We start from the raw sequence: 15,438 nt of genomic DNA on the forward strand, positions 1-15,438 counted from the left end.
TGTTCTCGTCATTGTCCATAGCATTAGAAAAACAACAAATTACAATTTGATGTTAAACCAGGCCTGATTTCGCAATCGAATACAAATAGTGGTTTTCCTCCCAAAAATTAATTGGTCACTTTATTGCTATTTTGTCAAATTTACAGGAGAAAACGGAATGATGGGAATACTGGTGGCCTTTAAAAGGCAGTGTGGCAGTGGTTCAGTTATTTAAATTGCCAGTTCTCTCTGTCAGGCCTTTTTTTTAAACAATCAGGCAGATTTTGTTAGGCAAACCTGGCAACCCTGGTCAAGTCAGGAAGCGATTGGTTTGTTTTACAGCGAATTGTGGGAAATCAGGCCCTTCAATGACCAAGCGTTTCTGCGCTTCGTTCATGCTTGAACTTCAGCGGCCCTCCAACTCGACTTTACATTTGTTGTTTTCGCTTTTCAGAACGGTAATAATAACTTTTTTTCAACCAATTGTTCGTATTAGTAGTCTGATAAATATAGTGACTTTCATGCTAATTTAACTTTTAGCTAGCGTTAGCCACCAATATTATCCTAGCTAACTATCAACAAACTAGCATCTGTTATAAATCAGCTTGTTATGTGGTCTGTGTTTTTATAATTAGCTATTTTTAGCACGGTATAACCACATGTGAGCGAAGAATAGTAGTTTATGTTGATATTGGTTGGCATTCTAACACGCTGTTTGTTTGTTTAAGTGACAGAAATGCTGTCTACTGTGCGACTCTTGCTGTCTAAGCTGGTGTCTCCATTGTGGAGGACTGGGGAGATGGATGATGGCATTTTGGGCGGTGAACTCGGTAAATGCTACTGTCCTAAAAGCTGTCTCAGTCACATTTTTTAAATCACTGCAATACAAACACACCAACGCGTGCGGGGTTTGGGATAAGTTTGTCATGTTGTGTCTTTCCTCCACGTTTGTTTTGGTGGTCAGGTGTGGAGGACATTCGTCACATGCGTGGCAGTGTGGTGAGCCAGCTCTGCCTGGACTATGGCATGATAGACGATACAGTCTACTTTAACAGCGGGGAGGTGCTCGGCGGGGTGCGACTGAAAGAAGGGGACATGGTGAACTGTACAGCAATAAGAGATCATAAACAAGGCGGGTGGAAAGCTTTAAGGGTGAGTGTGTGATTTAAAAAAAAAACAAAAAAAACTTAATATAATAGTTGTATGGTCCAGAAAATGTCAGAACATTTTAAATGGGGGTTTCTTGCTTTGTCCATAATGCAAATATATTCAGTTTCTGTCACAGAGGAGCAAAATGCAAAAGCTCTCAACGAGCACTAAATCTCTGCCAAGGCTGCTCAGTGTCCCTCGTTGTTAATACACTTCCCTCTCTTCTAAGATTAAGAATAGGATTTCTGGAACACCAAATCCACAGAAAATTTAATCCAAGTCAATTCTTCACTCTTTAACTTAAACTGTTTTTGTTTTGGCAAAACATTAGGTAGCCATTAATTCAGTAGAAGATTACTAATGCATACATCATTGCAGCCCTAGTTTTGTGAGTGTGGTAAAAAGAAAATAAGGACAATCTATGTTTTTCCATATGTGCACCCTACATAGCAAATGCAAATGAAAATTTATGTTTTGGTGACATTGGTAGCATTTCAGCTATCTAGATCAGATTCTTTCATTATAAATCCTATTGTGCGAAGGTTGGGGATCTAATAAACCTGTCCAAGATGTCGAGCATAATGCATACAGACTGTATGGTGCCGACACCTACTGAAACGTAGGCTACAACGCAGGTCAACTATGTTCTCGCCTGCAATGCAAGTTGGTGGTTAACAACAGAACAAGATGAATTTGTCAATTATTCTGTTTGTGAGTGTGGAGAAAAATCCAAAGGAGAGGTGTTTGATTACATATACACTGTGTATCTGACATGTTAGTACACCATTGACATTTTTCTTCTATTGTGTTCTGCACTGATAAATATGTCAGCTTATGTTGGATTTTCATTGGCTATTTAATTGACGCACATAGTAGCACACACTATTAGATGTTCATCCTAAATTTCTGACACTGTCAGGAAATTTCACAAGCTGTCTTTGGTTACAAGACTGACAGTTTCCTTCTTTGAAACTCTCAGCATGACATAGGACCACCGTTAAGCAGCCATGGTCAAATAAATTGCCACAATAGTCTAACATTGGCCATCTTTCTTCTAGCAGGCTTAAGAACTGACTCTTGAGGAGTGCATTAATCATCTCATTTAGGTGGAAAAGTGTACAGAAGCCTGGGATGATGGAGGAGGAACTTCCCTAGAAGCTGACAGTTTGCGGCTGCGGCCTCTCATTGGCACAGTCACATCATTCGATGGAGATAGCGGCAATATAAACAAGACCACACACTTCTCACGCTACAGTCTTTCCGAAGGTACTTCACATTATACTTCACACACTAAAATGGTAAGCCCCATGATGCTTTTCTTAAACTTTTCTCTTTTTCATACACCCACAGTAGCAATTGAGCCACAGAGAACATATTTGGCCAAACTAGACGCCACACTTTTTAATGTTGATGTTAAATTTCCTGCCCAGTGGCACACTTCATGTCGTTGCTGTCTTTTCTTTTAGGGTATGAACCAATGAAAGGAGACTGGGTCCAAGCAAAATATTTTATCAATCCAACGGAGTGGAAGACACAGGCTCATTCTGTGGCTCCTTTACGCTATTGCCGCCTAGACAGGGTAATTTCCTCAGTGAAAGTTTTCAGCTGTTTATTAAATGTATTAATTGTGGAGGAATGTTGACGCTTAAAATACAATTCACTTTTTTTAATCCAAACAAGTAAGAATAAAACCTTGTTAAGTGAAACAACTTATTTCATGCCTTTGATCCCTTTCTCCAGGTGCATGTAACCAGTGTGTTTGGTAACAGTGGCGTGGTGGAGGACAGTGTGTTTTTTTGCTTGGACTCTCTGCTGCTGCCTGCAAACTATCAGCCTTCGACAGGCCATCAGGTGAACCTGGTAATGGTGGAGAGCAGTCAGTCCATCTACAGCTGGAGGGCCCTGTGCATGGCACCCTGTCTCAAGAGGTACTGACAGCAGACTGAACATATAGCACATTGTTTCAGGGCAACAACTAACATAAAATTACTTATGGTGCTGTGTTTTTGATGCCTATTTTTTGTCTGAAAACTGTCTGACAGTTTTTCTGAATGTGTATGATGAAACAAAAAGTACAGAATGTATTTAATTTGATGGGAGTGTGGGGCATGGGCCTCATTAACTTTTGGCATAGATCATACTAAGGGTGAGGATACAGCATTTCATTGTGCATAGAGTAAAATGTATGACATTTGGTGCAAATCTGAATAATAATCTGAGAGAATATGACACTTTTCAAATCGTTTTCAGTTTACTGTTTGTAATTGTGTTGTTGCAGTGCATGCTCGATTCCTGCAATCCTGACAGAGACTGAACTCCAAACCATCTTTGAAAACAAAGGAGAGCTGGATGTGTCAGATTATGGACAACAGTTTGGGGAACTAATCATTGGAGAGAAACGAGAACTGGTGTTCTGGATACAGTGAGTAACCAGGGAAGCAAGAACATGCTCCTGTTTTTTAGTGTGACAGTAAAACTATCTTTTTAATAGCATTTATTTCGATACAACCCTGCTCAGACAGAAAATGGAAGGATTAAACCATACCTGTCACATGTCCTTTCCCTTCGTAGCACAGTAAACTCTAATGAATAATCTTTTTCTTTTGATTATGAACAGAAATAAAGGTTCAGCAACCCAAAGATTGAAATACTGTGATTTTGCTGGCTGGGACTCAGAAGAACAGTTCAGCTTAGTTGCTCTTAAAGGCTCCACATCTCAGAGACGGAAGCCTCCTTTGTCAGAAAATTGCTCTGGGTCTGCTCTTGGGTCTGCTCTCGAGTCATCTGAAAAACAAGCCTTTGATGCAGAGGTTGATAAAAAAATTGGTACTGAAGTGCTGAAGGAGACTGTTGACTACCCTGATCTACGGAGGCTGGAAAGGGAACTGGATATTTCACCAGGAGAGAGGGTGTCTGTTGCAGTAGCCTGTCAAGCAAAGTAAGACACTTTTTTGTATTGTTGTGGCTATAAAAGTAGAAGTAATTCTTGGAGAAAGTAATCGGAGGGATGAATGTAGCCTTGCAATATTGAGGTGTTAACTGTCTGTGGACACGTTGTTGGTTGTATGTCATCTGTACAGCTAAATTACATTTATTGGAAACTGCTCAGGAGCCTGGGATGCTGTGCTGAGCTGCTATTACTGCACTTCTCCTCTTTCACCATTGGGCGGCGCCTGGAGGTCACAGTTGACAGTGAGGAGACAAACCTGCTACAGCCCTCTGTGCCCTATTCTCCTACTGATGCTCGTCCACTCCCAACAACACCGACTCAAGTGATCACCGTCTCTGCTCCAAAGGAGACACCGAGGTCTGAGCTTCAAAATGTTTCTGATCGTGTTTGATGTTAACGGTTTCACAAAAAATCTGAAATTAAAACAATTTATGGTCCTTTCTTTAGAAGAAATTAAAGTAATTGAATGGATGATGCAAAACAAAATCCTAAATTACTCATCAGTATAACTGCAGCTGTGCCAAATCTTCTCCAAGGACATCTTTTTTCAGTTTTGATTAACTTCCAGTTACCACTTGTTTGACATTGCCTTTAACACCTGTAGATTTACTAAGCGGCGGTTGCCACAGTTCCTACCGAGCTTCCCAGTGCCACAGGCTCTAAAAGACTGTGTGGAGAGACAGACTGATGTACTGGTGGTTCAGCCTTGTCTTGGAGAGGTGAGTATGTCAACTTTCATCACATCGTTCCAATGAGCTCAGAATTTGATAGATACCAACAACAAAACTGGGGGCTTTTGCACAGTACTGTATATGTTTTGCCTTTTCTGCCTTGTTTGCTCAGTTGCTGTCACCGTCCAACATGCATTCACGCTTCTCAGCCCTTCTTTGGCTGGAAGAGCTGCATGCTGAGAGGGAGCTGAGGGAATTCACAATCACTGGAGCCCTTCTCAGGAAGGGAGCTGCCTACCTGCACTTAGAGGTCAATGGGTTGACTGAAGGTAGACCCAGTGTCAATATAGGTGAGGAGTCTTCAAGTGTCTTTCATAATTGCAGATGTTTCTTTTTTTCAACGCGAAAGTCTTGATGAGCCTTCTCTACAGGTGACAGAATAGTCTTGAAGAAAGCACGGAGTGACGGCGTAGTGATGGAGTTTGTTAGTTACGTCACAGAGGTATGGAGATATTTAGTACTCAGCTCAATAAATGCTTCTTCAATCTAGATGTAATCTGATCTGATGCTCTGTTTTGACACAGATCAAAGATGAGGATGTAAGTTTGAAAGTGAAGTCGGAGTTTCAGAGAAACTACCTCGGAGAGCCACTTGATATTGAGTTCTCTTTCAATAGGTAAGAGAAAGGAAAGTCTTAATATCCTCTGAAATGTATCTCAGTGATTTCTTTATTTTTCAACTGCACAAAATGGATCATTTTTGAAATTATTCAGTAGTATTTTGACTGCTTGTATTTGCAGGATCACCATGAGGAGGTGTCATAATGCACTTGACCAGACAAAAGTGTTTGGGAACAGTAAGAAAAACGTTTTTGTGGTGTCCTAACAATCTTATTTTTACATTTAAAAAAAAGTCTGTCTAAATTGAAATGGCCATTTCTAGAAGTCTGACTCTAGATGGTGCTGTAGTGCTTTTTATCTGGTTTTCTATTGAACTGCTTTGGCTTTCATGGGGGAGTTAAGCTTCATGTTTTACTTTAACAGTATCTTGGATACACGCTTTCAATTACGTTTAGTGTTTTTAATAACTTCCGTTTTTAATTATACTGCAAAGCTAACTAGAAGTTTTTTTTAACTACTGTTATTTTCCCATTTGTTGTGCAGTTCTCTTCCCAGCTATTGTGACTCTTCAGGCTCCTCAGTGGACAGGAAAATGGATAGAAGAGCCAGACCAAAACAAATCAGTAGACAGTGAGGTGAAAGAAAATAACAATAATACAACATGATGTCTGTGTTTTCTACTTTTTCATGAGTGTATCTGTATCTGAAAATCAGACTCCAGTCCTGGATAATGTGAAAAAGGTGTCGAGCATTTCCATCAACATGAAGTCGAAGGCCACACAGACTAAAGGTTGAAGTGTTTTTAATTAACTGTCCCATTTTAAGCTTTGTCTTTTCATAATGACTAATACTGAGAATGTGTGTAACAAATGCAATATGTGCTCCTAGATGTTAGACTGCCACCGAAACCAATTCCCAGCAAAGGAAACTTCTTTAACCCTGACCTGAACCCTGCTCAGAAAGAGGCAGTGAAGATGATCCTGGCTGGAGAGTGTCGGCCCATTCCCTATGTACTGTTTGGTCCTCCAGGCACTGGGAAGACAATCACCCTCATAGAGGCTATACTACAGGTACATACATACCTACACCACTATAGAATATACTTGCATTCATATTAGGTTCAAAGTAACTCTGAACCAATGTAGAGGAGACCTTTTTATTGATCATGATCTATGTTATGATAATACTGTGCAATATTTTAATTTCATTTATTGAAGTAGGACATAACCTATACAGTAACTATATAAATATATTAATTTAGAGCCCAAGTCTGTGTCCAGTAGTAGTGATCGGGGGGAGAGTTGAGCATTGAAACAAGTGCTTGATCAGTCATGTGTTAATATTAACTGTCAATCATGTCTCACCCTGTTTAATTGAGATCAAATTACTAATTGCAATTGAATTTATAAAAAAACAACAGTTTTGTGCATAAATATATGTACATACTGTAAATATGATGAGCTTCCTCAAATTACATATTCTTTTTTTTGATACAGCATTTGTCCAAATACTGTAATCAATGTCCACATTAATGAACCTTTTTGCCATTGCTGTCAATGTTGATATATTCAAAAAAAAAAAAAAAGGTTTCATGAGGTTTTGAAAAAGGAAAGCAAAAAATATATTAGTGTTGTCTCTATCACTTTCATGTGGGATACTGATAGTAAAATTAAAGCCTCAAGGATCTGATGTACTTACGATGTCAGTCTATCATATATACTTCTCCCACAAGGCTCTGTGCATAGTGAAGCATGTGATACTGGATTTTTGGATTGCATTGGATTTTATATTTTTATCCTTCTGATATCTAAACCAGAAATTTGACCAGTATAATTCCTACGAAATACTTGTATTGGAGGAAAACATCTAAGTGACTTTTGAACTTTATCAAATTCATAATTGCTACTGGTAAAATGTCAATGTTTGGTTGTGTTTCCTGTCGAGCTTTCTTCGATATTGTCCCCTGCTTAATGTGATTCATGGACAAAGTCCTCTCACCTCCAGGTGTACCACTTTCTACCCAGCAGCCGTGTACTCGTTTGTACTCCTTCCAACAGTGCGGCTGACCTCATCTGCGTCCGCCTTCACGACAGTGGCTTCCTGGATGCTGCTAGTTTGGCCCGCATCAATGCATCATGTAGGCAGGATGAGGTACTGTACAGCAGCAGGGAAGCTAAAACCACCGCAGTTGTTTGGCTACAAGTATCTGAGTTTTGCATGATCAAAGGAAAAATATACATGTTCCAGTGCAGTGCACAGATGCCATTGCCACCAGGAAGGGTGGAGCCGTTGTCAGTAACATTTTCTGTCTGCAGCTACGTTTATTACTTTGCTTTTTCATGTAAAATGTATGTGTCTCTTTTTCCCTCCAGTCGATCCCAGATGTGCTCAAACTTTACTCAAAGGCAGGAGAGGACATTCGTCAGGCTTCTTTTCACAGGATCGTGGTCAGCACCTGCTCCAGCGCTGGAATGTTCCATAATATTGGACTACAGTAAGTCCTGGGTGGTATTTTTTGTTACCCCCAATTCAGTGTCGGTGTAATAACTGTGAATTTGTTTGTACTCAGAGTGGGACATTTTACCCATGTGTTCTTGGATGAGGCCGGCCAAGCCACTGAGCCAGAGTCACTCATCCCCATAAGCCTTGTATCAGAGAAAAATGGACAGGTCAGCACATATTATACACATACTTCACTGTTACTATCCGGTGCCTTGTTTTTTTTTGCAGTACTGTTGTTGTTGAAATGTGTACCAGGTGTGTTTCTACGATAGATGTATTTCTCTTCTTCTCTCATTGCTTTGTCATATTGGACCATTAATATTTATTGCCCTCACATTTTAATGCCACTTTTACCACCAGGCATATTTCTTTATCCACTGCGAGTCCATTGAAACACCAAACATACAGCACTGTGTACAAGTCTTAGGCCATCATTAGATCTGTTTTAGCAGTGATATAATGACAATAGAGTATATGTATCAGTAATTTATTTGAACAAATCCAGAAAATATGGGAAACATGTATGCAGTTTTAAAATAACAAAAACAAAATAAGATTCTACAGGTTAGTGTCAAGTATTCAGTGTGACTTATACCTATACTTGTAAAATAGCACAACAATAGTATATTTTAGGAAACAAGAGTACAACATAAATAAATGTTGTTTTCTACATGTTTTCTACCCCTTACTTAGATTGTGTTGGCTGGAGACCCCCGTCAGTTGGGTCCAGTTGTGAAGTCCAAGCTGGCCGCTGCCTTTGGCCTTGGGGTGTCTTTGTTAGAGAGGCTCATGTCCAACTCACTGTACACCAGACAGGAATGGGGTTACAATCCTAAACTGGTTAGTGCACTGCTGGCAAAAGTCCATGCATGTTATTGGCATATTTAAATGAATTAATGAGGCATGGCACTTGGTTTTACCAAGTATATAAAATGTTTTCAATCGTTTATCATTACTTTAGTTGTATTATTTATCTTGTGTACTGGAGAAAACTCTTCTGTGTGTGCTCGGTCTACATAATGAAATCTGCTGTCTTTTAATTACTACAGGTGACAAAGCTGATCTACAACTACCGTTCTCATGAGGCTTTACTCACACTGCCTTCCAAGCTTTTTTACCAGGGGGAATTGCATTGTAAAGCTCCCAGGACTGTAGTTAACTCTCTCTGCCAGTGGAAAACCCTGCCCAAAAAAGGCCTCCCTCTTCTCTTTCACGGTGTCAGGGTAACAAAGTCTTGTCAGAAATGCATTTGTTATCCTGCCAATATAATTTGCTGTAGAATGAGACACATTCTCTTTTCTATCGCTGGTATCTCCAAAGATACCAGTTCAATTGTTAATTGCATCTTACATTTGTTACTGGGATATTGAGCTCAAATGTTTATTTCAGTGATTTTACTCCTTCAGGGAACAGAAATGAGGGAGGGTAACAACCCATCATGGTTCAACCCAGTGGAGGCTGTACAGGTCATGCTCTACTGCTGCCAACTGGCCAAGAAGCTCTACAACCCTGTGGATACCTCAGACATTGGCATCATTGCCCCCTACAAGAAACAAGTAAGAGTCTAAGTAATTCACACTGGGCTATTACTGTTCTCATCTTTGTAAAATATAAATATATATAATCCACCAAATCCAAATGTGCGTTTTCATAATAGATTCTTACATTTTGTTTTTCCTATCTCTCTCCAGAGTGAGAAGATTCGAGTGCTCCTGGGAAAAGTCGGCCTGTCTGACATCAAAGTGGGATCGGTGGAAGAGTTCCAAGGACAGGAGTTCCTGGTCATCATCATGTCTACAGTAGGCAAAATTATATCACAACTACATGGATTAAAACATCATCCAAGCATTCAAAAAAATATTAAAAAGCAAAATACGCAATATACTAAATACCATTTCTACATAACGATTCGATGAGAAACTAATATCAACTTTGGGCATTAAAACGGTATGCATGTTAAGCGGAACAAACTCTGTTCAGCATACAAATAACCTTCTCATTTCTGTCTAGTTATCCATTTTCTACTCTACCTCATAGGCAGTGGGATTTTGTGAACAGACAAAATGTTTCTTTCAGAATTTGCACCACCAGACAACAAGGGTTTGTGCTTGCAACTTGAGTTTGGAATAGTACCTTGATGGTTGTAATTGATAATGACATATCGTGTTACTTTATCATAGAGTTGTGTTTTCACATTCTGCGGTGACATAAATAAATTTTCACAATTCAGAAATCATAAAAATGGCACATTACGGCTTTAATGATGAAATTAAAGGCCTGACATGGAACTTATCAAGACATCACACTTATCTATTCTCATTCATGTAAAATTAGTATAAATACTTGAGGACAAACATGAGTCATAACTCTGCCATAGTTAATTCACTTTATTTGTTCTCTGATTAAATAGGTGCGCTCTAATGAGTCAGTACAGAGTGATGATTTGCAGAGTTCACTTGGTTTTCTGGCCAACCCCAAACGCTTCAACGTGGCAGTCACTCGTCCTAAAGCACTGCTCTTAATTGTTGGAAATCCCCATGTTCTCATTCGGGTAAGTGAGTCAAGTTGACCCCAGCTCATCTACAGTAAGTCAATGTTGATTCTCGTGTGTTAGACGGCACATTGAATTTATTTACATGCCTTTTCCAGGATGTGTGTTTCCGGGCTCTGCTGCAGTACTGTTACATCAATGGGGCATATCTGGGCTGTGACCCCCCTCCCTCCCTAAGAGACACTCAGATGTATGTAACGCCCAGCTCACACTGCACTGTTGTCAGCCCAATAATACACTCACTGACGAATTTTGTAAGTCATGGCTAATATTAGGCCATTAGGTATTAGTTATACTTATGAAGTCCCGTTTAGTCAAAAAAATAGGTGTTTACCAACTACAGGAGCTGATCAGACCCACTCTCGGCTCCGCTATATGTCTGTCTCTCTCTCACACACGGGGCTACAGTGTGTGCAACATTTTAAAGACCACTGTCATCTCTTTTCACTGTCTGAATGTTGCATCAAAGAGCCGTCTCTGAAACACTACAGACAAAATAATAATTAGTCTCCCTCCCTCCCTTTTTACTAACATCCTCTCTGGTGGTTACAGAGCTCATGTGGTTCTGTCTCTTCTTCACCTCCAGCAGTAAACTGTTGCTGCTACATAAACAGCAGTCTCACACATTAGTGTCAACGCTGTCTCTCCTTTAATTTTCCACAACCCATATTTGTGTCACAGCCACAGTTAATGTGCGACTGTCTCATCACCATTCATTTCTGCATCTTGTTGCTGAGTTTGGCAAATTTCTCAAAGTTTAAGTGTGTAAGATTTAGGTGTTTTTTTTTTTCGTTTGGCAGAAATCCATTCATTCATCTATTGTCTACAGCTTTATCCTCCACATGAGGTTCACAGGGTTGCTCGTGCTAATCCCAGTGAAAGGCAGGGAACACTTTAATTACATTCATTAATTCAATAATATTAACAATATTTTACCAAATTTCACCAACAATAATCTAAACATAATTAGTCTTAGTAAAAGACTTTGACTTGAAGTAGGTTGTGCAGGTGTAATATAATATATATTTTGTTTTCTCAGAAAATATGTTATTCAAGTAATTGATCAAAGACTTAAAAAAAGGAGGAGCCACGTTTGTTTGAGTTTTAAAAACCCAACTCTTCTTCCTCCCACAGAGTTGCAAAGGAGTAAAGAAGTGCACAAGAGAACGATGCCTTTGTCTCCGTGAACTGGACTTTAAGTTTTTCCTGGTATTGACATTTCCTTGGATTGTCACACAGTTGATTGGGATTTCTTATTTATGTAAAACAATGTTCCTCTTAAAGAAATAAATAAAAATAATGTTTGAACACTGCACAAGTTAGTCTCTGGTCTGTGACCATTGGCCTTATTTTTAATAGCAGAATTCCCAGTGCGTTACATATATTGTTTTTGAGGAAGATAAATTACATATAAGACAATTCTTCATATGCTGTGATGGCCACAGGGCCTTTCTTCTCAGATGGTACTGTGTGGTGCAGTGCAGTGCAGTGCTGTGCTGTGCTGTTTTGATCTCTTTTCTGGTTCTTGTCCGTGGATGCTTGTGTGTTCTTGAAGTTCTCCAAATTCAAGAAAACCTGTGAACCATAGCTCAGCATTGCTAGCGTCTCACTTGCAAATATAAAGCTCTGTCTGAAGAGACGTCAAATCACCTTTCTTATCCAGTCGCTTTGTTGCAGTTGACCATGTCTACATGTCTGAATGCATGAGGTTATATGATTGGCTTAGATATTTGGGTTTATGAGCAGTTGAACATAATTATATTGAGTTAATGGAAGTGCTGTAAAAATGTCTGAACCATAACTTCATGTTCCTGACATTTTGTTCAGATTCTCTTCACACTGATATTTCCGTATTTCACTTCAGCTGTGTCTTTATCTCAAAAATGCTTCATGGTACCACGCTGTGAGATTTGATGTGAGATTTATTTCAAAACTGCAAAGATATTATTTCCTGAATTTTCATTCCAGAGTGATTTGAGAAATAATTATTCTATATGGTCATTTCAGCAGTATAAACGTGGGCTAAGATTTTTCTTTTTTTTTACAGTATTGTAAATAATTTTGCAAGATATTAAAGAGAGAAATAATTATGAATAATGTGGTGAAAAAGTAAAAGAAAAGGCTAATACTTCAAAGTAAAGGCAATAAGAAATTGACCAGCTACTTTAATTTCCACCATATATATATATATATTTGAAAAAATACAATTAAAGTAAATAAAAACAAAAACAAGCACAAAAAATTAGTTAGAAAATATATATGTTCTAACTAATTTTTTGTGCTTGTTTTTGTTTTTGTTTTTATTTATTTTAATTGTATTTTTTCACACTTTTTTAACACTTTATTTTCTATGGCTCCTGAGCCAGGTAATCTCAGAGTGTATTACCCTGGTTTAGTATACTGCGTTGATCCACAGATGTCTGCGGTTTCTAGGGGCAGGTTGTCTGCACACCTCGGTGTGGCCACGTCTGCCCACGAGGCCCGGAGACTGGATGTAGCAAATGAGTGCTACTGACAGTCTGCCCAGGGACTGTCAGTCCTACTGGAGCCCAGCAGGATAGAGGGGTGGGGTGTGTGGAGTGGTAGAGGGGGCAAAAAAAGGCAAATGGGAATTCAAACTCTTTAAGTTAATGAGTCTCTTATGTGCAGGGAGGAGACAGCTTTTATCTAAGTCCACTGTGCTGCAAGGTAGCCCAGCTCAGACACCCAGACCCCCCCCCCCCTTCCCTTACGAATCGTGCCTCTGTCTTTGATGTGTCTCAGGTGTTTGTTCTGCTTTCCCACTCTGCTGATGGAGACTGAACAGTAGAGGGACTAAACAGCCCAAACAATATTTACATAACACCATGCGTGTGCTATTCAATTGATTTTAGACAGTAAAATCTCACTTATACTGACTCTTGACAAAAGTAATGAGCTATAACCTATAAAGAACTCATACCTGTAAACCAGAAAAAACCTCCATGTTCTCAACATGATGTGCTGTCATTGTGATGTGGTATGATTTTACGCCCTTTTATTTATAAACCAAGATTTATTTCTAAATAAATGCTATTACCTCTGCTTAATCATATTGTAAAAGTGAATTAATCAGCATCACTGAAATATTAGGAATGGGGTTTTCCATGATGAATGAATGAATAACTACACCTACACTTATAGTAGTCTTCTCATACATGTGGACTGTAACAGTACAACATATTATATACCTGCCATCACCTCACAATATTCCTTCTATTCACAAAGCAAGACCTTGTGCCTTAACCAAGATGTGGTCATCAGCAGTTTTTGTAAATTTGCCAGAGACGTAACTGCAAATCACACCTAAGAGACATGTTTTCACTCTCACTGGTGAAATGTCAGTGAAATGCATGGTAAAGTTGAATAAGAATTACAAAGTTTAAAAAATGGCAAATGGTTAATGTGATGTTTTAGTGCTGCAAAATAGTGACCATATGAATTAGAGCAGGATGAACAATACCTACACTAAGATGCAGTAAATGTCCATGTTCTTATTGAATGGCGAATATACTTTTGGCTCGATTGTCTGCTAAGAAGTCTCTTTGATAGACAGGTGCTCATCCAGTCAGCTCTATCTCTATCACCTTCTCATTAACTGAGGCAGGGGCAGGCAACACATTAACAAGACAGACACTGTGTCTACAGGACAGCCATTAGGCCCCACAACAGACCCCTGCTGGGCTCCTGGCAGGGGGAGCTTGTTAAATGTGTGGACCTATTGTTCTCCCAAATTGGTCTGTGACTCTAATTGCCCAGTTAGTCCCCTCTTACGGGCTGTGCTCGTCTACCCGAACTGGAACCAGCCTCCACTCAACAGATCAGGTTGTAAAAAACCTGGCTCAAGAGTCGAGAGCCCGTCAGAGTGGGGTTTACTTTACTGTGGCATGTCTGAAGCCACAGGCTGGGTGGTGATAGAGACCTCTGATTCTTGAGGGAAAGTTTTCTAAAGGCCTCGAGGCGTCAACATGAGATAAACATCTGAGTCCGTAGACAGACGACATCCAAACAAATACAAAGATGGTGTAACGTAGTTGCGTTGCTGGATTAAGTTGCCTAAATACACGAGACGGAGTTGTGTGTGTCTGTTCCCCTGGTCTGCATCTCTAAACAAGATGCTGGGCCGCTTGAATGGCATTATGACATGTCTGGACTAAGTGTGCCGATGTGATGAGTTTCTAGAAGAGTTCTAGGTTAAATAGTATTAGATAATATGTAAATAACACATTGAATTCTTGGATATATTGTCTATAACTATCTTATCAAATCTTAATTAAGGTAAATGTATATATATGTACTTGAGAAAGCATCTGCAGCATCACAGTGACATTGAAAGAACTAATTTTAGATTTTAATGACATCTTAGTGTGTTCCTGAGTGCCTTGTGCAGAAGGATGCGTCTTTGCTACCGCTTCATCAAATAGATGAGCCCAAGAAGAGGTGGGCTAGTAGGGTTTTTTTTGCATGTGGATCTGAATTTGTGTTATTGGTAGATCAAAGCCAGATGAGCAGAAGAGACACCGCTTTGCTAATGAGAACTGGAGACTCTTCTGATGAAACCCTACAATTAGGAAGCAGGAGCACATGAAAGGGACTAGCGATATGAAGGAGACCGTCTGTCTAGATTTCTTTCTGAGGTAAACCTTGAGAGATGAAAGTTGTTGTTTTTCCATGTCGGTTTATGGAAAGGAAGCAAAGTTTTTATTTTCCACCCTTTTAAAACTGATAAATGAAGAAGATGAAATAACAAACGTGTAACTCGCATGTGAGGCAATACTGCAAACACTGCAGATATTGCATCCCAAGTAGCATCACGTGTCATCTACACACTGTAATCTTTGAACACCAAGACAGGCACTTTTTGTTATGAGGTGTTCACATTGATATTTCCTGCTCCCCAAAGAATATAAAATTATATAAATTATATAGAAGCAGGGAAAGCTGGTGTGTGGGCAATCACCCCCACCCCTTCTCACACACACCCTCCATCTGCTTACT

The 15,438-nt window shown here is 39.5% G+C and overlaps 1 protein-coding gene across 1 annotated transcript; it reads left to right on the forward strand.

The window, feature by feature from the left end:
- Positions 1 to 778: 778 nt before the first annotated feature.
- On the forward strand, positions 779 to 13,231 carry mov10l1 (Mov10 like RNA helicase 1; the record flags this gene model as incomplete). The annotated part of the gene is made up of 21 exons (XM_083893717.1): positions 779 to 809; positions 944 to 1,077; positions 2,235 to 2,394; positions 2,595 to 2,707; positions 2,869 to 3,056; positions 3,407 to 3,550; positions 4,238 to 4,435; positions 4,683 to 4,797; positions 4,922 to 5,099; positions 5,181 to 5,251; positions 5,334 to 5,425; positions 6,265 to 6,439; positions 7,374 to 7,520; positions 7,742 to 7,863; positions 7,939 to 8,038; positions 8,565 to 8,711; positions 9,278 to 9,427; positions 9,563 to 9,670; positions 10,282 to 10,422; positions 10,521 to 10,612; positions 13,186 to 13,231. 21 exons carry the CDS (start codon positions 779 to 781, stop codon positions 13,229 to 13,231), a joined length of 2,652 nt encoding a protein of 883 aa, XP_083749843.1.
- Between the last annotated feature and the right edge of the window lie 2,207 nt (positions 13,232 to 15,438).

This window comes from Microchirus variegatus (assembly GCF_963457635.1).
Source record: "Microchirus variegatus genome assembly, chromosome: 8".
NCBI lineage: Eukaryota > Metazoa > Chordata > Actinopteri > Pleuronectiformes > Soleidae > Microchirus > Microchirus variegatus.